Source organism: Myripristis murdjan, chromosome 23, assembly GCF_902150065.1.
Source record: "Myripristis murdjan chromosome 23, fMyrMur1.1, whole genome shotgun sequence".
NCBI lineage: Eukaryota > Metazoa > Chordata > Actinopteri > Holocentriformes > Holocentridae > Myripristis > Myripristis murdjan.
Window position 1 is genome coordinate 24,597,892 of NC_044002.1, and position 27,008 is coordinate 24,624,899.

The following is a 27,008-nucleotide window of genomic DNA, read 5'->3' on the forward strand; positions in this document are numbered from 1 at the left end:
AATAATCTGAGGCTTGTCTGTTGCCTTTTTCCATTCTATGTTACAGAAAATGTACCATGCCATTTTGTATTGTAGCCTACATCTGATGTCAAATAAAGTAATTTAAAAAAAAAAAAAAAAAGAAAAAGAAAAAAGTGTATAAACAAAAGTTGATTTATGATGACGTCGGGGCCATGCGTGTGTCGTATTTCAACGTGATGACGTACGTGCCAGAGGCAACCCTGCTTCAGTACAGTTGGGTTTGGGGCAATGTGAGTGCAGGCCAGCGGGGGACTGGAGAGGGGGGGGTCCTAATTAGAGGTGACTTGACTGGGAAAGCTCAGACTGAGATAAAAGCGAGAGAAGAAAGTGTTAAAGCTGTAATTTGATCTGAGACCTAATCTGGAGTGAGACCTTATCTCAGTCTGGGACGAAGGGGTGCGGGTGTCATTCCAGAGTTTGGAAACAGTGAGAAGTGGTGGGGAAAATAATTGAAAGTGAGTCAGAGAGACGGTGCTACGTCAGCAGGGGGGGGTGCCCGGGTGGCCAGGCTCCATGTGACCGCTCACACAGGCGCTCCCTTCAGTTTCAGTTTCCAGTCGGCAGAATCGAGAGCGCCGGGCTCCGCTCCCCTCCGCCGCAGCTGGCCACGGAAACCCGGCCTGCACCATGTCCGAGTCCGCCGTCGTCAAGTTCATCTGCGCCAACCAGGGCTCCGTGAACGTCGGGGACCTGGTGGCGAACGGCTGTTTCGGCTCCGACCGGGACGTGAGGCGGATCATCTCCAACCAGGACAAGTTTGTGATGTGTTTCTCCGGCGGGGAGCAGAAGGTGGTGGCCAAGACGGAGCTGCAGCTGTGCCGAGCCAGAGACTGCCGGGCCTGCAGCAACGTCCATCTGTGCAAAAACTTCCTGCTCGGAGCCTGCCCCTTCACCCAGGCCAGGTGAGCGCCGCAAATTAAGATTATAATCTGAAAACGCGAGCCCGTGCGCCCTGTTTCGAAAGCCGCGTTCACGCTCAAAACAGCGGCGGATGAAGTCAGCGTGACGTCATCCTGTTGGATTACGATTATTAGGCTGCTGTCTTGTAAATTGTCAGATATTAGATAATAATCCCATAGCGGAGCAGCATACAGTCTTTGTAAACACGTCATGGGGGCCAGACGACACGCAGATGAAGGTCTGAGTCGCCTGCCGTGACCCCCGCTGACCGCTAGGTGGAGCAGTGAGCGGGTTCACTCTGCCCGGAGTGAGTGAAGTTAAAAAACAAAAGACACACGTGAACCCAGTCTGGGTTCACATGTCAGTCTGCCCTGACAGGGGGAGAGATGGTGTGTGTGGGGGGGTTATGGAGTCAGGGGAGGTCAGAATTTCTAAGATTAAAGTTGTAAAGTTCTGAGAAAAAAAGCTCACATATATTTTTTTCCAATATAATTTTGTTGATTTTAAAGCGAAAACATAAAGAGCGACACATTGATCCCACCCACCTAAACGTTCCAAGGGTCTACACAGACACAAACATTATTATTATTATTTTTTATAACTTTTATTTATAGAATAATAGTCATAGACAAGTAGTGTATATACAAAAATACAATTATACAATTTCTTTTTCTTTTTTACATTTTATGAAATTTACATTTTATTTAAAAAAAAAAAAAAAAAAAAAAGAAGAAGAATTTCCCAGTTTGGCTGCCAGTTAAAGTAAATCTATCTATCTATCTATGAACTTAAATGAACCCTCGTCCCCCACCACCACCACCACCCATATCCATGGTCCTCTTGCACAGTGTAAGTGTTACCTGGGATATAACAAGACAACATAACACAACAAAAAATAGATAACAAGTACAACAAATAAATATATATGTAAATAAAATAATATAAATATAAAATAGATAACTTAAAGGGAAAAAACAGTCTTATTGAAAAAATAAATAAATAAAATAAAAATAGTGTTAGTGGTCATTAGAAGTGCAAAGTGAAAGTCAGAGGCTGCTTACTCCTCAGTCATCATAGCAAATCAGTTATGTTGGATTATTTTAGGATATCGTACGGCGGGTCCTCACAGAGACATTCCCCGAGCGGGCAGCTTATCAAGATAGTTAAGTGGTGGCCTCCAGTGTGTATACAACCTGTCATGGAACTTGATCTTCTCCAGTCTCAGAAGAAATAAAAAGGTCATGTAGCTGGACTTTGATTGATGGTGGTCGAGGGGATTTCCATAATAAAAGAATTTTTGGAATATTTTGAATGGCTGTGGTGCGGAGGTTGTCTGGGGGTTTGCGTAAAAGAGCGACATGCGGGGTTGGACTTGGACTTTTATGCCCAATATATTTGAAATTGTTTTGAAAAATAGCAGCCAGAATTCAGACAGCATGGGGCGTGACCAAGGATTCAAGGATTTAAGGATTCAAGGAACTTTATTGTCATACCAGCTCACATTTACACGTTAAATTAGGACTCAGGTCCCGGTATAAGCGTAAATAAATAAATAAAGCAAGGCAAAAAAAAAAAAAAAAGAAAAGAAAAGAAATGTAAATATAAAATGTATAAGTATAAACAATATGTATAAATATAAACAGTATGTATAAACTATAAACAGTATATATAAATAAATATAAACAGCCTATATAAATATAAACAGTATATATGTAATATAAACAGTGTATATGAATAGATATAAGCAGCATATATAAATGGACCAAGTGACAGAACCCGACGCCCGGTACTGGGATTCAGGAGCTGTTAGACTTGATACACAGTCAGTGCTGAAATTAGCTTGTGAGTGCTAAACACGCATGTTAGTGATATTGCACTTATGGTGGAAAGTGATTTGTGCAGAAAAAGGGAGAAAGAGAGAATGAGATGGGAGAGGGTGGGAGACTACAGAGCATGGCTCGAGTTCAGCAGTCTGACAGCTGCAGGGAAGAAGCTGTTTCTGAGCCTGGTGGTCTTGCTGTGGATGCTCCTCAGCCGCCTGCCTGAGGGGAGGGGCTGAAAACATGTGGGTGAGGTTGCACGGAGTCTGCGCGCATCTGCATTCCCTGTCAGTTTTGTCTGGGTAAAGCCTCGAGAGGTTTTCTTTACTGTAGTGTGGCCTGAGGAGGACCTTAAATTTTATTAGAGAGACTAACATGACTAACATGAAAATAAAAAATAAAAAATAAAGATAAAAAAGAATGTCACAATATTATAATATAAAAACGATATTGATATTATATTAACAAATAAAATGATAAAATAATGTTGTGGAATTCTACAACAAAAATGAACAGTCAGATGGTCTTCAGGCCTTTAAAGCTGTGACAGCAGGAGAATCACACACACCAAAGCTTGTCAGTATGACAGAGGTGACTGGAAGCTTTTAAGGTCTTCAGATTTTACATTTACTTTGCATGTCTTAAACAGTCAATCAGGCAATAAAGCAATAAAAACTTTCCAGAAACAGACCTCGCTAATGGACAGGCCTAGTCATAAATTTCAGACAAGCAACCCCTTCTAAATGAGATAAGCTGGCAGAGGGTCTGACCCATCATAAATACCACTAGTCTAACTCTGAGGTCAGACAAAGGCTAACGCAACACAGGATTTTCATGGCAAATTCCTTCACAATAATTAAATAAATTAAAAAAAACAAAAAAAAAAAACATAAGAAACATAATACATAAAACATAAGAAATTCAAATACATACACGGGTTATTTGATGTAACCTCATACTGTAAACCTCTTGTGACCTGATATGTAAAATAGAAGCCCACAACTCTATGAGACAAAACTCAAAAATTCTGAAAATACAAAGTCAAGACTGGATTTAACAAAGTAGTATTAAGTGTTAGGGCCATTGTGTGAGGAGAAAAATTATTGAGTCTGGAGTTTTTTTATGAGAAAAAAACTCAAATTCTTGAGATTAAAGTTGTAAATATATGAGAAAAAAAACTCACAAATTCTTGAGATTAAAGTTGTAAATTTATGAGAAAAAAACTCACAAATTTGCAAGAAAAAAACTTGGGAAAAATGTTTTTTTTTTTTTTTTTTAAATTTATTATTTTAATTTATTTATTTATGAAGCATGCCTTTATCAAACGCAAATCACAGAAACTATGAAAACCAGGAAAAGACAACAGGGATGCCAGGCGACGATATCCAGACTCTCAGACGATGTGTCGCTTTATATCACGATATTGAAATATTGCCCTTTTCATTTCAGCCGCAGCTGCCGTCTGCCCCACGAGCTGACGTCGGAGCACAACGCCGAGGTGCTCAGGCAGCACGGCCTGCAGGAGCTGGACCGGGCCGAGCTGTGCACGCTGCTGCTGCAGAACGACGGCTCCCTGCTGCCGCCCGTAAGCCCAACGCCTTCGTCTCCTCCGAATTTATTTATTCATTTTTGTTAAGGGAGCATAAATGAGACTGGTCATATTTCAGCAGCACAGGAACAGCCGTCTGTATCTGCACAGCCTAAAACTTTAGGAACACACTTAAAGCAAAATAAATAGATAATGAAAGAGAATTATACTTTATTAAAATAGCTAAAATGACAGTGAAAAAGCTGGTTCCTTACTTTTGAACGGCTCTTGGAGGAAAGGGAGCTGTCAGAGACCCGTACTTCCCTTCACTGTCTCAAACAGCGAGAGACTGATTGATAGAAATTGCTGTTTCTTGTAACCACCTCTTCCCCCCGTCTTCCACCAGATTTGCCACGACTACAACAACGGCACCGGGCTGACGGGCCGCTGTCGGAAAGGCGACAGCTGCAACAGGCTGCACATCTGCGAGCGGTACATGCTGGGACCCTGCAAGTGCCCCAAGGCCCACGACTTCGGCGAGCCTCAGCCGCTGAAGGCGCTGCAGGCCCGCGGCGTGCCCGACCAGCTCGTCCACACCATGAAGTACGTGTACTTCAACAAGGAGGCGCTGAGGAAGCGTGAGAACGGGGGCCACCGGAACAGCTACCAGCAGATGCTGCGAGCCTTCTCCAGCAGCGACATCCACGCCGCCGCCGCCAGCGTCCCGGATTACGCCGGCAGTGACGACGGACTGAACGGAAGACCGAGACAAATGCGTAAGAAAAGCTCCAAGTTTTACAAACCTGGAGTTACGTAGCAAACCAGTTTCAATTTGTACTTTCGTTTACGATTTATTTCTACAAATCATTAAGCCCTCTTCACTCGTACCCAGCCGATATTGTCACAAATATATGGATCTATTGGTATCCGTGGATTTTAAAGTAAAAATTTTCTGAAACTAGACGACCTAAGGAGTCAATTGGTTCCAAACACGACAGAGAGAATAATACATACTGACATGTTTTCAGGGATAGGAGAGTCTTGCCTTCCTAAAATAAATGAACACGTCATTTAAACGCTTTACTTTGGTACACAAAATATCCAGTGAAACAGTAAAAGTTTTTCTATACCATCTCGCCAGCCTGCTGCATCTGTTTCAAGCAGGAGAAGGAGAAGGAGAAGGAGTGCCTTACACTCGCCAAAAAGTGTTATACTCGTTTATTAAAAATTCCTCCTCAAATTCTTCTTAGGAATGAAACAGTAATTGACTGCACAGGGTAGCAGCTCCAGCTCCAGCTCAAAAATTCACTACGTCCTCTGCCAAACTGCTAATCGGTGAAATTTTCCCTGTTAATTCGTAGCAAAAATCCCCCATGAGGCACTGCTGTTAACATCGCACTTTGGGTACTTTTCCATGACATAGTATCTGCTCTGCTCGCCTTTGGTACCAGTTACTTTTCAGGATTTCGTTTCCACTGATCTTTTGGGCGTGTTGACGAGTTCTTGATCCTGTTATTCCTCTTGGTGTTATGTAACGAAGGCCCGCGGGTTCATGCAGCTGCAGGTTTGACTTTTATCGAACTGACCTGCATGTTGAGTGGCTGCCATCGGGTTGAGATGCTCATTAGTGTGAACTTAGAGCTGACCCACGCTTTGAAAGCTTGATTTTTGTTTTTTTCTTAAATTCATTTTCAACTGTTTACAGCCGATGTCTGCTGATGTGTTTTCCTCAGAGTGGAGTTATAAAGGCCCGAACAGGCCGCCGTACAGATACGAGGAACAACAGTGGACCGCGACGCCTAACTGTGAGGAGACGGAGGAGTGCGACCCTGAAAACACACCCAGGTACACTCCTCTACCACTCACTCCTCTACCTTTCACTCCTCTACCATTCAATGATCCTTGATCCTTTATTCCTTGATTCCATCTACCGTCCTTGATTCAAGGAGAGTAAACAGAATGCATTTCTATAGCGTTTTTCTAGTCTACCAACCACACAAAGTGCTTTACAGTGTTTTTCCTCGCATTCATCCATTCACACACACACACGGCAGAGGGGTTAGGGGTTCAGTGTCTTGCTCAAGGACACTTCAGCACACTGCCTGGAGGAGCCGGAGATCAAACCAGGAACCCCCCGTTTACCGCCTCCTCATCCACGCCGCCCCACAGCGACGACCGTATGTCTTTCAGCCTCTCTCTGGAAACCAATGGGGATCCACATGAAGGAATAAAAGAATGTGATAACAGCTGGACAGATGCCCCCTACTGGCTGATTGCTAAATACCACAGTGACAGGCTGGTTGTCTTCTCTGATTTGTATGTTTTGCACAGTTGTAGTTGCAGCTCTCTTCCCTCACAAAGCTGTCACTTTTCACCTCGGCTGCTTGTTCTTCGTCCAGGATGCAGCACCTCAAACCACCCACCCCTTACACCCCCCCCCACCCGTCCCACTTTAACCCCTGGAGCTGCTGTCAGAGTCCCGGGGGCTGGTCTTACACCTCAGCGGTGCCAAACACGACGCAGGTGTCTCTTCTGGTTTCCAAGCAGCTCGGTTGTCACCTTCACGTCCGGCGTCCCCGTTGTGGAAACGGCAAAGCCCCTTGTGTCCATCTGTTGCTGCGTTGCTGTCTTGGGGCAGCTGAAAGTGACTGAGCGACAAACAGCAGCTCTGAAGTCAGTGCTGCAGTTTGCTCTGCTATTATCAAGGCAGTTATTGGACACGCCCTTCATGCACTTTCGCCGTGCTCTTCAGACTCGAGCCCTCTGTCTCAGCGGTGATAACACCCGGGCCACCCCTCACAGGACCGGCCTCCACCTCATCCATTCAGTTGCCAAAATAGTTAAATAGCTAAATAGATATTAGTGAAAGGTGTCGGTTATGAAGTGTTGCTGCTGTGCTGTCAATATGACCATCGGCAGATCATTTTCTCGGTCGAAACAGCAGGGATCACGCAGAGAAACTCAGCTCCAAACTCCAGCTGACACGCCGCCACAGCGTATCGAGGCTATCAGGATCATAAAAATACACACACACACACACTCACACACTGAGTGACCAATCATCTCCTTCCTCCCTGTCAGGAACGGCCTGGCCTACTCCAAGCTGCTTGAGGAATACAACCAGCTGAAGGACGAGAGGAAGAAAGACGTGAGTCCTGCTTTTGTCCACACAAACACACCACATATAACACACAACATACAACGCTTAAAGGGGTACTTCACCCATAATACATACAAAACTAAGCCAGAATCAACTAAAATTAGAAATTAAAATTAAGTATTTTTAGTTTTCATCTTGGTCATTTTATTTGGTTGGTCGTCTGTCCTAAATGAATGATGTTTTGTTGGGTTTGTATTTCACGAATCTTCTTGTGACCTTTTTCAGTCTCACCCCTGATAAACACCCTTTAAAAATTGAACTAAAACTAAACTGAAATCAAAAAGTCGCAACGAAATAAATATGAAAACTGTTGAAAAATTACTATAATAACCTTAGCACCTCATGACTGTTGCTCTAAGCAGCATCAAGTCTTTATGAAGTCCAGTTTAATGAAGCACAGATAAAAACAGGAGCAATTTCCACCTGCACACCACCAGGCTGAGCTTTTGGGATGTTTCTCACCAGGAACTCAGTGACATCCTGCAGTCTGCATCATTTGAGAAGCTATTTGTAAGTTGGTCTGAATGCATGGATAATAACAGGCAGGCGTGTTTGACCTCTGACCTTTTCGGCTGCAGAAGGAGCTGCTGAGCGAGCTGCAGGGCCAGCTGGCCGCCGCCAAGCGAGCCCTCGCCACCAAACAGGATCAGATCGACGCCATGAAGCAGAAGATGGAGCAGAAAGACAAGGAGATGGAGAACATGTCCTTCTTCAAGGCCCAGGTCTGTGTGTGTGGAATGAAATGGCTGCACGTAAATCATTGAAATATATTTTACTTTTTATTTATTTAACTTTTATTTAACAAGGTACATCCCATTGAGTGACGAACAAACATTAGAAAACAGACAAAAAAAAAACCCATATGTAATATAATTGGCTGAGAAGGGGCACAGCAACAAACTCCAATGGATTCTGCCTCCATACCCTTTACTTTTTTTTTTTTTTTTTTTAAAAAAAGCCCTAAGCGAGAGGCAGCAGGGGCACAGATTTTAAAACTTTGCCAAACTTAGTGCGAACCATAGGGACAGTCAATATGAGTGACTCAGTCGACCGCAGACTGTTAACACTGTTTATAACGGATGTAAGTGAAGAGCAGACCCAGAATGCACTTATAGATAAATATTAACCAATGCGTGAGTCTGTGTGTTGAAAGAGAGGGCCACTAAAGGGTGCAATGGTGAGTCGAGGCTTTGCAGCCTGTGGTAACCCTCAGAGCGCTGCGGCACACACTGCCCAACCCATGCAAACATTTACCTCCATATACAGCAGGTCACTGTAATCCAGTAAGCATGAGGAATGCAGGAGACAGCTAAAACCTCATCTGTTCCTAAAATAAAAACCTAGCTTAGGTTTAATCTTAACGAGGTTTTCAATATGCAAGCTGAAAGATAAACGTTCATCAATTTAAATGCCTAAATACTTGTATCGGGACACTACTTAAGTTGGAATTCCTTGCAAGCTTCTGACATTAGGGGTAGAGGCTAATGTCTTCCTACCATTTGAAAATAACATTACTTTACATTTTGCAGTGTTTAGCGCAAGTTTTATTTCAGCCAGCTGTAGCTGTGTGATGACAACAGCCTGCAGAAACTCGGTGGTTGTACCACAACGGTAAATGACTGTATCGTCGGCGTAGAGATCAAAACGTGCATGTTGACCTAGATTATTGACATAAATAGTAAATAAAAGTGGGTCCAAGACAGAGCCTTGGGGGACCCCTGCCTTAACATGCAGTTCACCACAGAAGGTATTTGTCTGTCTCGGAGGAAGTGTGAAACTGGCTGCAGTTAAAGATGGCGTGCATTTGCGTCCCGTCCTCTGCAGGCGGAGGTTTACGCCGCCGACTTCTGCGCCGAGCGATCCGAGAAGGAGAAAATCAAGGAGGAGAAGGACCGCCTGGCCGCTGAGCTGGAGAACATGAAGAGGCAGAACGCACAGCTGCATAAGGAGGTGGACTCACTGGGCAGGTATGATGGGAAATTATTGTCTTAAACATCCTCCCTTAGATCATCTGGTTTCATAATATTATACCAATATCTTTACACTGATTCAGTAAAAAAAAACAAAACAAAAAAAAACAATCACGATATGTAACGATATGCGTATTGATTTATTTTTTTTTCCCAGGGTTGGGTGGCCGGTAATTTGCTTATTAAATAGCATTTTGCATTCTTGAGTTACATTATGATATACTGTATATCAATATTGAAAAAATCTGCAGTGACTGAACCCATTGCTGTTTAGTCGTTCAGTGGAGGGAAAATGAGGAGAAATAATCTTTTTCCAAGCGGAGTAAGAAACTAGAGCAGCACAGAAAGTCAACAGAAAATCAGTCGAAAGTCAACTGGAAACACAAAGATCTGCGCCGTTGGAACTTGGAAACTCAAATTGCAAGATTGTAAATTTACATTTACATTAATTAAGTTGAGGTCTTGTGTTTGTGGTATTTTAGAGTTCTATGCAGAATTCCTATGTTGGCCTCGATGTGAAATTTCTCGAGTTGTTTTGTAACTAGAGACGGTCGGAGAGCTTTCATGACCTAAAAATGTTGCTTTTCAGTTGGTTCTTACTTCAGCCCGACTGAAAACCATCAAATGCAAAAATAGACAGGAAATAAAATCCTCCATTGTCCCACACAGTGAACCATGTTATAAAAGAAAAAAAAATCTCATAATTCCCGACTTCGCGGAATAATTTTATCCCTGAACTTCCCTGCCTGGAATCACCTCTGTCTGAGATTCAGAGATTATTAAGCAACGAGAAAAAAACTCAAGAAAAAAAACATAGGAAAAACTATTTTTCTGAATTTTAGAGCTTTTTTCCTCATAAATCTGTGTGGGGTTTTTTCTTGTAAATTTACAACTATAATCTCTGAATTTCTGAGTCAAGTTTTTTTCTCACAAATTTCTGACTTTATAATCTCAGAAGTTTTTCAAGTTTTTTTTCTGGTAAATTTACGACTTTATTCTGAGAAATTCTATTTTTTTCTCAGAATATTACCCCTCCCCTCGTTTCCATATTTTTTTTTTCCTCCCAACTCTGGCCCTAACACGCCGTCATACGAACACGATCAGTGTCATTTTAAAAAACAAACAGCTAACAGCGAAGCGGTGTGACTTAGCCTCTGAACACTTTTACTGTCATCTTGAACTAAGAGAACCGGTCAACAAATGGACATGGTTGCTGCTAACCAGCTAATTTTTTCCCTCCATGGTCCTGGACAGTGAACCATCTTTTTAAAATAAAGATATTCCTTGACTTCGCTGATGAAATTTATCCCTGGACTTCCCTGCCTGGAATCGCCTCTTTAAACTACAGGATATTTCCTTAAATTGCAGAAATTCCCCATGAAATGCCTGCTCCCTTCGTCAGGTCTTCCTTAACCCAGGTTTTTTTTTTTTTTCGTTTTCCTGCTCTGCACACAGGCAGTCGCTGAACAACATGCAGAGGAGACACATGTCACAGGCATGCAGTCCACAAGGGGGCGCCACCACTCTGGCTGGAAGAGGAGGTGCTTATCTTTTAGGGCTCATTCACAGAGAACCCGGCAGTCCGGCAGAAATACACTTTCATTTAGAACGGGATTGTCACGGCAGCGCGTGCTGCAGGGCGATCTGATAAAAAGTTGATGGGTGTGGCCATTAATGATTGACAGTTGTCAATCTGTGCTACAAACTTGCAACCACGTGGGTTTGGACAAATATTTAGAAATTATGTTCGGGTTCGAACACACAGGCTGCTTCAGGCGGTAAACGTAACCTAGAGATGGAGGACGAGCAAAATCCGGGGCTCGGGTCGGGTTCAGACAAAAATATGGGGACTCCAACATCTGGAAAATGTCTTCTGGATTACAAAAATAATCAGCAGTGAAAGAACTCGAAGTACTGCAGAAGTACTGTTGTATATCTGCTGGTACTTGACTGCAGTAGAAGTAGAAGTACTGTTCCTCTGCTGGTATGTGACTGCAGTAGAAGTAGAAGTACTGTTCCTCTGCTGGTATGTGACTGCAGTAGAAGTAGAAGTACTGTTCCTCTGCTGGTATGTGACTGCAGTAGAAGTAGAAGTACTGTTCCTCTGCTGGTATGTGACTGCAGTAGAAGTAGAAGTAGTGCAGTAAAAATCTCCTGCAGTAAAAGTCCAAAGTGTCTCATGTCAAATGTCCTGGCAGTAAAAGTGACTGAGCTCCTTTTTCCAAACAGTAACTGTGTTCGCTGGGATCTTTTCCCTGCAGTTAGAAAAGGAGGAGAGAACACGCTGCACACTGCATGCTTTTAAAGGGGCATTACACTAAAACTGAAGGGAGGACCCTGTAGACTCAACCGACACGTGGAAGAAGCATAGCATGTGATTGTTGAGTCTACATGGTTCTCATCATCCTCGCTTATTCCGCATTTTTTTCACCGGTTGAGTCTAAACGGTCCTCGCTGCAGTTTCTCATGGTGCAGCTTTTATTGTGAAATTTGGAAAATGACTCAAAGCAGAAGCAGGTTCCTCTTCTCGTCTTTGCTGACTGAGCTTTTATTGTGAAAGGCTCCACAGTCGGTCATTGATCATCTGTTCTCTGTGATGGATCTGATTTAAAGTGGAGTAAAAGTTAAATTCCTGACTTTAAAAAAAAAATACTCAAAAATCAGTTTCAGGTTGTGATCACTGTGTGTGTGTGTGTGTGTGTGTGTGTGTCTCTTCCAGGCAGAGACATGTCGCAGCAGCAAGGAGAAATCCCAGGACACACCTGTCCGAAGTGTGACGAGGTCCTGCCCGACTTGGACTCCCTGCAGATCCACGTCATGGACTGCATCCCCTGACCCCCCAACACACACACACACACACACATACGCGCGCACACACACACCTCCGACCACTTCAACAGCACACAGAGTGACGTCGTAAAGTTTTTCTGGAAAATAAAATCTTTGTTAACTCTTTGGCATGCAGGGACTTTTATTTTGAATTTTTTTTATTGAACCCTCTGGAAAAAACAAACAAAAAAAAAACTTTAACTCATGAAGGTGCAATTTTCATTCTGGAAAATACAAAAGGAAAAAAAGTATAAAATCAAATGAAAACAGCCACACTGATCTTTGACTGTTTCATCCTCTTGTACTGTAAAAGTTTTAGTTTTATTTCTTTTTTTTCTTCCTTTTTTGTTACTTTTTAAATTTATTTTAGAGCCAATGTTTGGATTTAACTTTTTTTTTTATTATTATTATTTTTTTTTTAGACAAGACACTACAGTTTCCAGATAAATAAAATAAATGAATGACTAAATAAAAAGAAAATAAAAATCAGAGGATAAAGTAGTGATTTTTCTAAATTTTTGGAAAAAAGAGAGATGGAATTTTGTTCCGAGGGTTAAAGCAGAACAATTTCAAAATAAAAGCCCACCTGTGAGCGCTTTTTTTTTTTTTTTTTTTTTTTTTTTTTTTTTAACCACAGCAGCAGTCCGTGTGAACATACTGAGCTCTGTCATGGCATTATAGGAAGAATATTTGTATTTTACATGTGTGTTGCCATGGAAGTGTTATATTATTTGACGCCATGACGACGATGTGTTCGTTAAGCGGCTCTGGTGATTTGGCCGTGTAATTAAAGAGTCACGTGACTTCCCATGGGTGAAGGTGGTTGGTGATAAAAATTTCATATTGTTGTTTGTAAATGCTCAGGTCTCTGTCACAATAAAGTTAAATTAAAAACAACAAAAAATCAATCTTCCTGTTCCTGATTTGTTGTAAAAATGTGTAAAAATATATTCTCAAAAAAACCTCAAAACTTCTGAGATTAAAGTTATAGATTTATGAGAAAAAGAAACTGCAACATTCTCTGAGAGTGAAGTGGTAAATTTATGAGAAAAAACACATTTATGAGAAAATTCTAAAGTCACAAATTTATGAGAGAAAAGAAATTTTCTGAGATTACAGTCACAAATTTATGAGAAAAAAAAACTTGAGAAAACTCATGCGGCTGATCCGACCTTGCAAAGTGAAGTTTCTCGTGGGCCCTGGGACTGCTGCATCAATGTTTTCTTTTCTCAATAACTAAAATATATTTTTTTGTTTTATTTTTTTAGTGTCGTGCAGTTTAACACACTGCTCTGTGAAAATGACTGGAAAATGCAGCCGTCCTCACTCGCTGACACAAGGATCATACTCCAAAAACAAAACCAAAAAAAAAAAAAAAAAGACACCACACAGAAAAAGTATGATGAATAGCACAAGCCTGTTGGTCACAGATTAAGATTAAACTGAAAAACCATCTCATTAATAAGATCCTGAAGGAGGAAGAGAAGGGATTTTTTTTCCTGTTTCCTTTTCTTCCGTCTTCATTTCACTCCGCAGATTATTTTGTGGGTCACCGCCTGCCTGTGGAAAGCCACGATAACTCAATGTAGGAACCTCTCATCCTGGAGGAAGCAGACACAGAACTTCCCCCATCATTCCATATTTATATCTGTGCCTCATGTTTCTATATTTCTCCTAAAAATTCATAGCTGGGCTTGAATGATCATGAGCGTGAAGCAGGACATGCACCAGCAGCTCGGTGTTCTGCACACATGCATCTGCTGAAGACTAAAGAGGAAGTTTTGCCACCTGGAGCGGCACCACAGGAATCTGGCCTGGCCCTCGATGACGATGACTGTCAACAACCTTTTTTTTTTTCCATGAGGATAATAACCATGACAACAAGACAACACAGGACAGAACCATTATTAATATAGAACCCGATATCTTTATGGTCATTGTTGTACATGTGTAATGAAACTGAAAGCAACCTTCTCAGTGCAAAGTTCAAGCTCATACCAGTCAGTAAAAAAAAAAAAAAAAAAAAACAGTAAAGGGACAGAACAAAAACTGAAAACACACCTGCAGGGCTCTCCACCTGTTTGACAGGTAAACAGAGCAGCAGTCAGTGCAGCTCCTGTCCTGTTCCTCTGCATTCTGGATCATTAAACACATACAGTTCAGACTGAAGAGCAGCTGAAATCATCATCATCGTGTGTGTGTGTGTGTGTGTGTGTGTGTGTGCCTGATGGGAAGTCACTGACTTCATTTGGGGAAAAAAAAACACAAAAATATCATGTGACTAAAACAAGATTAAGACTTCTACAGAGTTCATCGACTAAAACTGAACTAAAACTAACAATAACTCCGATGACTCAAATGTGACTAAAACTAATATTCAGATTCAGATTCAGATATACTTTGTCATTCAAACATGTTAAAAAAAAACAAAAAAAAAACATGGAAGAACGAAAAGTGTCTCCAAGGTCTAGTGAATAATAATAGATAATAGATAATAACAACCTAAAAACCAATAAGTTCGAATATATAATAAATAAAACATATAACAAAACATGTGTAAAGGGCAACATGTGGGATAAAGTGCAGTAGTGATGGAGAGTTGCATTTTAGTGAAAAGACTGAGATTAAATTAAAATCAGCTGCTGAAATGAAACGCTGCTGCTGCTGCTGCTGGCTGTGCAGGAAGTGTGATCATAAAAGCGTCACACCTTCATGTTGCGGAAGTTTCCACACAGCCAAGGCATTTAAAAAGTTAAACAGACTCAAAACGAGAAGCAACCCTGTCCGGATACACGGAGGTGAACGGCTCGCTGCTGCCCCCAGGTGGACAGCAGCGGTACAGCACCGAGCCGGGGTAAATATAGAGATAAGTTTCGTTTTCCATTCCTCATAAATGATAGCAGAGCGGCCGCCTGCGCTCTCAGTCAGCGGCGTTTCCCCAGAAGTGAGGAGGAAGCGGAGGAAGAGCGTCAACATGTCGGAGTCCGCTGTCATCAAGCTGATCTGCGCCAATCAGGGATCGATCCCCGTGGCCGAGCTGGAGGCGAACGGCTGCTTCGACGACGTGAGGCGGATCATCTCCAACCGGGAGAAGTTTGTGTGCTGCCGGTCCGGCGGGGAGCACAAGGTGGTGGCCAAGACGGAGCTGCGACTCTGCAAAGCCAAAGTGTGTCAGGGCTGCAACAACCTGCATCTGTGCAGAAAGTTCCTGCTGGGATCCTGCCCGTTCAGCCAGGGCAGGTGAGCATTATTATTATTACTATTGTTATTATTATTATTGCTGTTATTATTAAAATGAGACTGACTGTTTGAGGCCTAGCGCCAGGGAAAACTCATTTACCGGAAACTGGTCCTGCCGGTGATTCGGGCCTGCCCCGGCACTGAGGACAGGAACTTTATTTATTTATTTATTTATTTATTTATTTATTTATTATTACTATTTAACTGTTTTACTGTCTTTAATTCTCTCTCTTATCATTTCCACATATGACAGCAGATGACATGAATTTTTAAAATTCACGTTTGCAAATATGACTTACCGGGGGTGAAGCTTTTTTTTTTTTTTTTTCTTTACTTTAACATGTAATTTATGAACCTACAACTTCTCATAGAGGACAAATGAGAATGAAAAACAATAAATAAATAAATAAATGAGATACAGGGGTTTTAAACGCAAAGTATATACAGAAATGTGTAACTGGACGGTAAACCGAAGGCAGAGATTAAAAACAAACAAACAAAACAAAAATACACATGAGCAAAGAGCATTTTTTAAGTGATAAAATAATAATAATAATAATAATAAACCAAGCAAAGGAAGGCTTGTCGTGCCTCTGTTTACCACAATTAATGAACATGAAGGGCCGTAGGAATCATGTCAGAAATTAATAGATTTAGGTTATGTAAATATTTAAAAAATATATGAGAAATGTCACAATAAAGAATGTCATTTATCATCAGTGATAACCGGTTTTTAGTGTGTGTCCGTGTTCCTGGGGTGAAGCGTCCAGCCGGCCTCCTCGGGTTTCAGGAGCCCGGCCGAACTCTGCCAGGACGGAAATAGAAGCAAACAGAGACAGAGTGCCTTTAATAGAATAATAACAAACCAAAGCTCTGGCTCTGTTTATGCAGTTTAGATGGTGGACAGGACGCTCACTGTGGCTTTAACCAATCATCCTGATCGGAGTCACAGTCAGCATCAGAGGTTCTGTATTGATCCCCGAGGGGAAAGTGGGTAAAAAAAAAAAAAAAAAAAAAAAAAAGATCAGTCAGCTCAGTAACTTTCCCCGGTGTTTTGTCAGTTTGAGGTCATCTCTGTGCTCATTTAAATGAATGGAGTCTGAGAGGCATTCAGGTGCTGGTGGGAAATTCCGACACCCGGAACTTCCAAGTTGGATGTTTACAGGATTGCAGACTTTCAGGTTTTTTTTTTTGTTTTGTTTTTGTTGTTATTGTTGTTTTTAAGTGGACTTCTAAATCAGGGGTGTCAGATATGTTTATCTCCTGATTCAAGATGATCATGATTCTTGGGTTTTGTTTTTTTTTTGTTTTGTTTTTTTTTTTGAATCCTCCTCTAGTTTGTGGTTGTAAAGTTTGATGAGGCTGTGATTCTCCTAGAGGTCACTAGAGGTCATTTTCTCCAGCGACGTCCAGTGTGACAAAAGTCTCTGCCTGCAGTGAAATGGCTGCTATGGGGGCCAACATCATCACACAGGAATCAAATGTGGCTCATTGAATCCACAAGAGTCTCAGCTTTCCAGTCAAAGCCAACTGATGCAGCTCCAAGACTGTTTAGGCCCCAGTCTGCACACACACACCATTTTACAACAGGCCACAAGAACACATGTGGACTGCAGGCTTTGGGGCCCAAACTGCATGGGATTAGCAGAAGGTGGGCGCGTCTGCAAAGGGGAGAGAACCCATTTTCATTCACACATCTGGAGGTCAGAGGTCAAGGGACCCCACCTGGAGATGCCAGAAATTCCCTCGCCAAAATTTAGCTGAACTTTGGAGTGATATTTAACGCCCTTGCCGATCTTTACATTAATGAACCATGTCAACCTTTCGTCTAGCGCCATCCTCACACCCAAATCTAGAAACCCTGACATGCACCAAGCCAGCAGGGTGGTGGCGGAGGATTAGGGTTATTTTATTGCTTTTATACTGTGGGCTTTTGTACATGTTTTTTTTTATTATTATTATTATATATATTTTTTTATTATTATTTATTTATTATTATATTTTTTTACTTTCCCCAGTGTTTTGTCAGTTTGAGTTAATCCCTGTGCTATACAAATAATAATAAGGGTGCTATAAAGGTAGGGTGCTATACAAATAAAGTTTTATTATTATTATTATTATTATTATTATTATTATTACTTTATTCATTGCTTTTTATATTTATTGCTATTCTTTGCACTTTGGTAAGAGCATCCTGAACCAATCTCGTTGTAACTTGGGTACAATGACAGTAAAGCTATTTGATTGACACCCGAGTAAACCAGAACTTTTTTATCGTTTTAGGAGAAAGTGCTACTTCTCCCACGAGCTGCAGTCTGATCATAATGTGAAGCTGCTCGAGGAGCACGGACTGGAGGATCTGGACAGGACGGAGCTGTGCACGCTGCTGCTGCAGAACGACAACTTCATGCTGCCGCCCGTAAGTCCGAGAAAGATCAGGAATGATGATATCCAGTGTGGTTAGGTTCACATTTCTCAAGGACTCCTTTGAATTCTTTGAAAGATAGACATCTGGCAACAATCATGCACGATTGTAGTGATTGTACCCACATTTTCTCGCTGTTACTTTTTTTCCTAAAAGATATGCATGGAGTACAACAAAGGCGACGGGCTGTTCGGCGAGTGTCGGGACGGCGACGGCTGCACCAAGCTCCACATCTGTGAGAAACACCTGCGTGGAGACTGTTCCTGCTACAAGGCGCACGACTTCCACGAGCCGCATCCGTCCAAAACCCTGCAGGCCCGAGGCGTGCCCGCCCCGCTCATCAACACCCTCAAGTATGTTTATATTAACAAAGAGGCTCTGAGAGGCAACAGGGGCAACAGAGGCAACCAGCAGCATCCAGCACGGGCTAACGCAGCTTATGCCAACAGCGATGATGGACCAAACAAAAGACCGCGGAATGATGTTCAGAAAGGTAAAGATCGTAAGGCAGTTCTACATCAGAGGGACGTCTCTCTCCTTGGATTTTCATGCCAACTAAGCTGACAGAAACATAACATACGCCTGCAAACCCAGACTTGTATTCATGTAAAAAATATCAGATTATTACCTAAAATTGTACTTTTTGCTTGTGTCCCTTCAGATAAAACTGAGATATGCTTGTACTTCATCAAGGGACACTGTAAACATGGCGGTGAGTGCTTCACAGTTAGACTGATGCAAGGAAAAACGGGATGGGACAAAAAGTGGATTCACTTACGTATCGTGTTTTTACACCTGGTTTTTGGTTATTTCATTAGATTTTGTTAAAAATAATAACCTTTGTTTCAACTAGACCTGGATGATAAATGGATCAATTCGAACTTATTTTTGAAAACCCCCCTCTGAATCATAAAATCGGGATTTAAACAACATGTGATGTTATACCTCTGCCAAAAAAAAAGACCCAATTCACTAATTTAAATAGAATCTGCATGCCCAGAAATGTATAAATGCACAAATTTGTGAGTGGAAAAACAAGAAAAATCTAGATTAAAATCATAAAAAGAGTGGGGAAAAAAAATGAGACTTTATTTTTGGGTGTATCACACAGCCCTAGATTCAACACGAGGGTGAGTCGATGATTGTTGGGTGAACTGCTCCTTTAATTTCATCTTTATCCATATTACATGTATTATCAGTATTGTATATTTTATAACTGAGGTGTCTGGTGATGTTCTCGCCTTAGACAAATGTTTTAGAGCCCACAACAAGCTGCCGTACAGATGGGAGCTCAGACAGGGACAGCAGTGGACCGCTTTGCCCGACAGCGAGGAGATCGAGAAGGACTACTGCGTCCCTAAGAAAACATACAGGTACGCTGCTTATTTACGGTTTTTAATGTGTCACATGTTGATTTTGCTCATTTTCCTGTGTTTGGAGGACATAGCATCTCTTGTTGCCTCTGTTTCGGCTCTGCAGTCGTGGCGTTGAGCCCGTTTGTTTCGACACGATGACCCGCGGGTCGAGCGCAGTGCGACGCCTCTCCACCGCTTCCTCTGTCCTGCACCCGGACTTCGTCCTCACCACCGAGTGGCTCTGGTACTGGGAGGACGAGTTCGGGAACTGGAACCAGTACGCCTCTGCTGTGAGTTAACCAGAGCCAGACTCACTTTATTCATATCAGGTTTTAAAATCTTGTTTTTAAGGCATAAGGTGGGTCTTAACAACAAGGTTAAAAAATCTGCCAGAGAGATGAGATAATCCCAGTTTCACTTGTTTCTTTTTTTTTTTTTTTTGTCTGGGAACAACTATAAATGTGTTGAAACAAGGCAGATCAGCCTCTTGGATCAAGAAAATGACGCTTGATTCAAGAAAAGTCTGGAAAAAAACAATTCTCAAATCTCATTCCTACAGATTTTCCAATTTGTTTGAAGAAAAACAAGATTTTAACTCTGAGGACAAACAGAAAAAAGTGGCCTAGATCAGATTTTTTTTTATGCCAGTGTAAACAGCATAAAAAGAAATTCATTGAACATCAGGGAAACATGAGGACACCAATACAGTAGATTTATAGGAAGACCCTTTTCTACCTTCTTGCCCTCCATCTGAGCAGCTGATAGACTTCACACCCATTAACATGGAAACTACTAAAGAAATGAATCCCTGCAAGACTGTTTCATTCATTGTGATGATGGACTGTCGGGCAAATGACATTTTGAGTTTTATTTTAATAATCTAAACTCCCGGTCTGCAGAGCACGGTGCAGGTCATTCAGGGCGTGATTTTGATATTTTAACAGCGGAATAAAATGCTGGTTTCTTCAAGCGCCATGTTCAGAAAGGTTTTCTGATTCTCCTCATTATTCATGGCTGTGTTTTGGGTCTAACATGCAGTAAACCTCAGCTTCAGTGAGCTTCAGACAGCACTGACTTCAGAGCTGCTTTTTGTTGCTCGGTCACTTTGAACTGCCTCAAGACAGCAACACTGCAGCTGTCCCCTGGGCGATGGACACAAGAGACTTTGCTTTTTCCAAAATGTGAAAATGACAACTGAGCCGCTTGGAAACTAGAAAAGACACACCTGTGTTGCACTGGGTTTTGCACCGGGCCCTTCATGTTGTTCAGCAAGATCAAATCTGAGGAAAAAATCAGAACTGGGTCAACTTTCAGCTGCTTTTTAACCTAAACTACTTGTTCTAGTGTAGATTTTTTTTTTGTTTAGCCATGTAACTGTTATGAATTCTAATTTTACCAGATGGTAAAATTGAGCTTCACCTGCTTTACCTGACCTGTGTCACAGACTGCCGGACACTCAGCAGCCAGTATCAGCGGTGCAGAGCTGGAGCAGAAGTACCTGAACGATGACAAGAGCGTGGTGGAGTTCACCGCCGGGTCACAGAAATATTCACTGAGCTTCAAGGGTGAACAAGAGTTAATTCAAATGACCTCATTAGTTCCAGTTCGCCATTCGTTTCCCGTGTATTTCTCAGCCATATAATCACGATAACATCTCCCCTTTTTTCAGACATGATACAAACCAACAAGCAGTACGGCACCAAGCGGCTGGTGAGAAGACGACCTGCCTTTGTCTCGTCGGCCGATGCAGCAACAGCCAAAGTGAGGTACTGCTGATGGTTGTGGAATGGAACAAGGTTTATTGAGGATGACTTATGTTTAATATTCGTCTTTACTGAGTCAGCTGCCTCAGGAGGAATGATGGCAGTGTCGGACAGGCGGCACCGCGGTCAGCTCTCACGGCTCTCCCACATCCTAAGAACTTTATAGGTTTCTGAAGGACACTCAACATAGATTGGGACTTATCATGGAGACAGTCTGAAGACAGAGAGTCTTTGTAATAGCCGAAATAGCTATCCTAGCCTTGGAAGACAGGGCAAGCTGACGCCTCTGCTGCAGCCTGTCGACTGGAACGCCAGATAAGGGAGTGAGGTGCTGTGGAAATTAAAACAGAGATCAGATTTTTTTAATACATTCCCACATGCAGTTATGGGCCAATGAAAATCTGACATGAAAACTTTTTTTTGGATTTGGAGAGGCTGCCATCTAGAAACTGGTGCATATATCTGACTAACCATTAATGCTTTGAACAGTCCATGTATGTATCTCAAAGCTCTGAAAAAATCAAGAAGCTGGGGCAAATACAAAGTTGTTTTCTGAAGGCCCAAACATGGTCGAACACGAAACCCGTGTAATTTCTTTTTACATTTTTGAGGGGCTGGCATGCCTACCAGTTATGACGTATGACAGATGTTTTTGTATATTCTGAGAGAGTAGGTGGAGGTGTATTATCGTACCAAATTTCAGTTTCCTATGTGGTGTAGTTCCTGAGATATTGACACCTGAAAATGGAGGAAAATTAAGGATGTGCGAAAAATCAACCAAAATCGACACATACTCCCCTCACTAAATTGGCCATATCTCAAAAAGTTTCCATCCGAGCAAACTAAAATTTTACAGTGTGCCTATTGGATAAATAAGGAACAACTGGTGAATTTTTCAGAATTTTTTGAGACCCAAGTGCGTGGTATGTCCTGAAAATTTGGTGAAATGACATGGAATGGCCCAAAAATAACTTAAAACACTTTAAAATCCACTTTAAAAACTAATTAAAACTAAACTGAAGTTGAAAACAAGGGCAAGGGATGTTGTTTTCATGGGAAAACAAAAACTTCTAAATATGTAATGATGATCAATAGAGATTATTTTTAGAACTTAATAAATGACTGGAGGGGGACTTTAAAGTTTGAAGTTGCTGTTTTTGAGAAGTTAAGATGAGATGACGCTGAATCCCGGCAGTCCTCAACCCAGTCCTCAAGAGACGCCCGCAGGTTTTGCTTGCTGTATGAACACCTTCTCCAGATTGATCTGGGTCAGGAAATCTCTGGATTGGGTGTGCAGGAGTAGAAACTTCACAGGACTGGAGTTTCTCGAGGGCTGGGTTGAGGACCACCTGACCACTACCCACTGAGCAACACAGGAACCTTCAATGTCCTCTCTGTCTGCAGGAAGCCTCAGTCCAACAGCAGAGGAGTACCGGCATACTGGGACAAGACACAGATCCCTGAAACAGGATACAAGGTACTGCGTTAATGCTCTGTACCCCCAGCGTTCATACTGCACCTCAGTGAGAAAAGTCACTCCAGAACTCTTAAACATCTAAACATCTGAGGAACATGGACATTTTGCAGTTTAAACCCTAAACTGGCGTTAAAAAATCCTTCCATCACTCTGAAGTAGGACAAGGCAATGTCAGAATCAGAAACAGAAGTACTTTACTGATCCCTGAGGTAAAATTGTGTATCATATATCAATATTACATCAATATTGTGATATGAGACTAGATGCCATGTGGGATTTTGGATGTCATAATATCGTGATGTAGTACAGGTGTTGTCCTTTCTTGGTTTTAAAGGCTGCACAGCAGTTTTCTGAATTTACTGGATTGTTGTAGCTGCCATGTTATTTGCTACTACCTGCTTGGTCATCATATCCACATTACTGATGATTATTTATCAATATTATGTGAAAACACCAACAGTCACCCATGCAATATTGTCATGATATTTTGAATATTTGTTTGAAGGATCGTGTTCTTAAAGTCATTGAGATCAATATTTTTTTTATGCAATGTAAGGAAATTCTGCACGTCTCTTTCAGCGAGTCTCCCTGCAGAGATCCTCCGAGGAGTTTAAGAGGATCGAAGGTCTGTTCTGTAACACGATGGCCGGCTTTGACATTGTGCAGATTGAGAGGATTCAGAACAAAAAACTCTGGGAATTTTACGACTGGTAAGACTTCATACTGAATGCTAAAATGTCACTTTCACGTTGCTCTTACTCACTTATTTATCTCACAGGGCCGTGATTTGTTTTTCTCCATTTAAACCTGAAGCTCTCTCATTTGACCCATTTGGGTCAAATGGGGTCAAAAACAGTGGCTATGACACGTGGAGACAGTTCTCCAGATGATTATTAAGACTTTGGCGACACAAATCTCTGTAGGGCCAGCTGCACCAGGTCATTAACCACAGGCTTTCTCTTTTTTTTCCTTATTAAAAGTCAAAAGAATTACATGAAGAAGAACAACGCCGGACGAAATGTGCAAGAGAAGAAGCTTTTCCATGGCACGGACTCGAAACACGTACACGCCATCTGCCACGACAACTTCGACTGGAGAATCTGCGGGACTCATGGAACAGCTTTTGGCAGAGGTGAGCTGAACAGATGTGTTGCTTAACACTTTGTCGCTAATAAATGATGTGTACTTCTGCCGTTTTTGGTTAAGTAAGAAATTAATCCATTGAGTTCTAATAGGAATGAATAGCCACCTCTATGTCACTCTTAAAGAAATACTCCAATTTTTTGGCCAAAATTCCCTTTTTCTGTCTTACGCTCACCTGATAGAGCATGTACCACTTACCAAGGCCGAGTCCTGATCGCAGCATCCTGGCTTCAAATCCGATCTCAGGCCATTTGCTGCAGACATGTTTTTCAAATCTACGAATACATGATACACTGCTTCAAGGCTTTATGCTAAGCTAACAAGCGAAATGCTGGACATACAGGAGGGAAAATGGTACCAAACATCTTGTTGAAATCTAGCAGCAGTAAAATGTTTGCACTCTTTGGGTTTCATTCTGTGGCTGGATCGAGCAGCTCCAAATGGGACTGCAGTGTTACCTTCTGCCACTGTATAGCAAAGTGTGGTCCACTAAAACAGGGTTCTGCTCATTCACTCCTGATCCATTTAAGGGCTTCATGCTGATTGGTTGAAGTAGATCTACCTGAACAGGGCATGCAGGAAGATGCGTGGGCCTTAATTGGGTCAGGTGTGCAAGAGCAGAGCTGAAACCAAAACCTGCAGGACTGGCGGTCCTTGAGAACTGGGTTGGGGAACGCTGCACTAAAAGACAGAAATAATGCTTTCTTTCTATCTTTCTTTGCTAATATTCCAAAATAAAGTTTTATTGGAAAAGTTGAAATTATGTGAATGTTGCTCACTGTGATCAAAGTCATGGTCACCAGGCAGACCTAAAGCAAACAAAATGATCTTTCTCTTGCTCTCAGGGAGTTACTTTGCCCGGGATGCCAAGTACTCACACAGCTACACCGGCCAGTCTGACGTCAAGTCCATGTTCGTCTCTCTGGTGCTGGTGGGCCAGTACACCCGTGGATCCTCCGACTACGTCCGACCTCCCTCCAAGGACGGCGGTGACGTGCACTTCTACGACAGCTGCGTGGACGACGTCCGCGACCCCTCCATCTTCGTTGTGTTCGAGAAGCACCAGATCTACCCGGAGTATCTGCTGCAGTACCAGGAGAAGACCTCCAACATCTTCCGCGACTATTACGGCGCAGCATCAGCGCCGGCACAAAAACCAGTTTCCGCTCCGGTCAGACAACCTCGTCCTCAGTTCACACCGGCTCCTCAGGTCACACCGGCTCGTCCTGCTGCCAGACCGGCCACCTCCTCTTACACAACAGCTTACTCATATCCTTCATCATCAGCTTCCTCATCAAGCTACAGCACAAATAACCAGCAAGAGTCATGTGTCATCCTTTAGGAGCAAATGTGAAGCGAGATCATGTGTCTGCAGTCACATTGGTGGTGGTGGTGGTGGTGGTGGTCGGGCAGGGGCTGTGGGCGTCTACATTAATGCAAAGAGTCTGTTATTTTGTCAAATTTACTAATAAGTGCAATATGTCATTTAACTGGCTTGAATTACATGCAATGCTTTACATGGGCACTACAATGTTGTGAACGACGGCACAGGAAAGAAAAAAAATGCTAATTTTGTTAATTATGTTGCATTAACACTAACTTTACCAACACGCAAAATAGTTTGCTTAGTGGGAACTACCAGTTCCAATTATCAATCTGTAATTCACTGCTAATCTGTGGAGAGGCAGCAGCAGGCTTCAAGTGTCACCGACTTGCCTTGATAAAGAGTCTGCTCAGGAAACTTTGTGCATCACAATCCTTTGTAATCATGTCATATTTAATAACTACCATGAAATATGCTTAGTAAACGACTTCCATCTATTAGGCTACATTTAGAGAAATGCTGTGTACAAGTCCAGTGTTTGACCTGAGGGTGGCGCCAGAGGAAAGGTCATGGGTTCACTACAATGAAGCAGAATTTTCCTTTGGGGAATATGAAGGCATTCACCAAATGTTTTGATCCACTAATTTGTCTGAAATCTTTTGTGTGATGTTGACATTTCGGCTCGAGGAAAAGTCATCAGCTCAAAAAATTAAGAGTTTGTCCTCTGGAGAGCGTGAACCTGCTCACCGTATTATCCACAAAGTGCTGGACAAACAAACAAGGCCGTCAATATGTAAGGGATAATGCCCGACGAGGTGTCCATTATCATAAATTAATGGACGACGCGGAGGCGTGAACCGTCCGAAGCGAAGCGGAGGAAGGTAACCGGCTCTGCAGGTTCTGGCCACAGAACCTGCAGCTCGGTCGGCAGCTCGGTCGCCTCAGCTGTTATATTAGGCCTAATCAGTGGAGGGAAGTGAGATGATTGCTTAACGTTATGTTACGTGATAAAAAGTATCATTTCAGAGGGCAAGTGCACCTCTTACCGGATGCGAAATTTTGTTTCAAAGAATCAAAGTCCACAGATAGTTTCCTAAATCGTTTTTATTGCAAGAAATATTATCCACCATTCACTCTGATCATTAAATATGTATCAAGACGAACTATCTAAAATTAAATGCAACGTTGCCGTTGATCGTGAAATTTGATAGAGATACTGGCATGTCCATCATAGTGGCATTTGAAGTACGGAGATTTAACGTTTGTGGACCCTGACCACTGCTGGTTGGGACAAAATGTTGCTCCATTCTCGTCTCTCCTGGCCTGACGGAGCCCAATAAGCCTGCAGGCTGCTTTCACAGCGATGCCCCGTCACAGACATGATCTGGCGTGTCTCCAGCCCGGCGTCTGAGAGTCGACCCACAGCCGTGCTCCGGAGGCTGTGGTTCGTGTAAATCCGCGACAGACCCGTTGTGATAAATAAACTATAAAATAACGTATGTTAACGTATGTTCTGAGTTTCTGTTGCCAAGGTTACCAACTGGCGTTTGAGCCAGCGCAATAATTTAGACCAATCAGGCTATTTGACCGGAACTTTTTTTTTTTTTTTTTTTTTTACAGGTGTCCTATAACACATTTTAACGGACACCCCGCAGCCAATCAGAATCGAGTATTCACCCAGACCATGGTATAAGTTATAATAATGAACTGAAAGATGTCCAGTCGCCTGATGTGATGGCTTCATATTTCCCACTGGAATGCTTTACCTCAGGCCGGCCAGGCTCCTCCGGCTGCGTTTACTGCTCAGATTTTAGATCAGGACGGTGAAAGTTCAGGTCTTGTGCAGAACCTGGAATCTGTGTCTTTATTTTTACTCGACCATCCAAACATTAATCTGCACCTCCTTCTGTAATGAGGCAGTGATATTTACTACAGTTACACAATGACTGGTAACATGAGCTGTGCAGTTGTTGTTGTTGTTAAAGATATTTTGGGGTGTATTTCTGCTTTGCTGGCTGTGCACAGCAGAAAGAAACTTTGCAGTGATTTGTAA

The 27,008-nt window shown here is 42.3% G+C and overlaps 1 protein-coding gene across 1 annotated transcript; it reads left to right on the plus strand.

Annotated features, from left to right (window-relative positions):
- The first annotated feature begins 229 nt into the window (after positions 1 to 229).
- LOC115355624 (protein mono-ADP-ribosyltransferase PARP12-like) lies at positions 230 to 25,001 on the plus strand. Its single transcript, XM_030046482.1, has 21 exons — positions 230 to 923; positions 4,191 to 4,326; positions 4,676 to 5,045; positions 6,003 to 6,114; positions 7,351 to 7,417; positions 8,008 to 8,151; positions 9,254 to 9,396; positions 10,855 to 10,940; positions 12,119 to 12,232; positions 15,129 to 15,468; positions 17,752 to 17,887; positions 18,050 to 18,386; positions 18,555 to 18,605; positions 19,140 to 19,266; positions 19,373 to 19,538; positions 20,693 to 20,813; positions 20,918 to 21,014; positions 22,416 to 22,488; positions 23,068 to 23,198; positions 23,469 to 23,620; positions 24,477 to 25,001. Exons 1-21 carry the CDS (start codon positions 649 to 651, stop codon positions 24,971 to 24,973), a joined length of 3,675 nt encoding a protein of 1,224 aa, XP_029902342.1. The 5' UTR covers positions 230 to 648; the 3' UTR covers positions 24,974 to 25,001.
- The last annotated feature ends 2,007 nt before the right edge of the window (positions 25,002 to 27,008 follow it).

Bases quoted from the DNA above. Each gene is read 5' to 3' on its own strand.
- LOC115355624 (XM_030046482.1), top strand. From the start codon at position 649: ATGTCCGAGTCCGCCGTCGTCAAGTTCATCTGCGCCAACCAGGGCTCC. The intron at 9,397-10,854 runs GTATGATGGGAA...CTCTGCACACAG, and splicing joins GAGGTGGACTCACTGGGCAG to GCAGTCGCTGAACAACATGC. The intron at 17,888-18,049 runs GTAAGTCCGAGA...TTTTCCTAAAAG, and splicing joins ACAACTTCATGCTGCCGCCC to ATATGCATGGAGTACAACAA.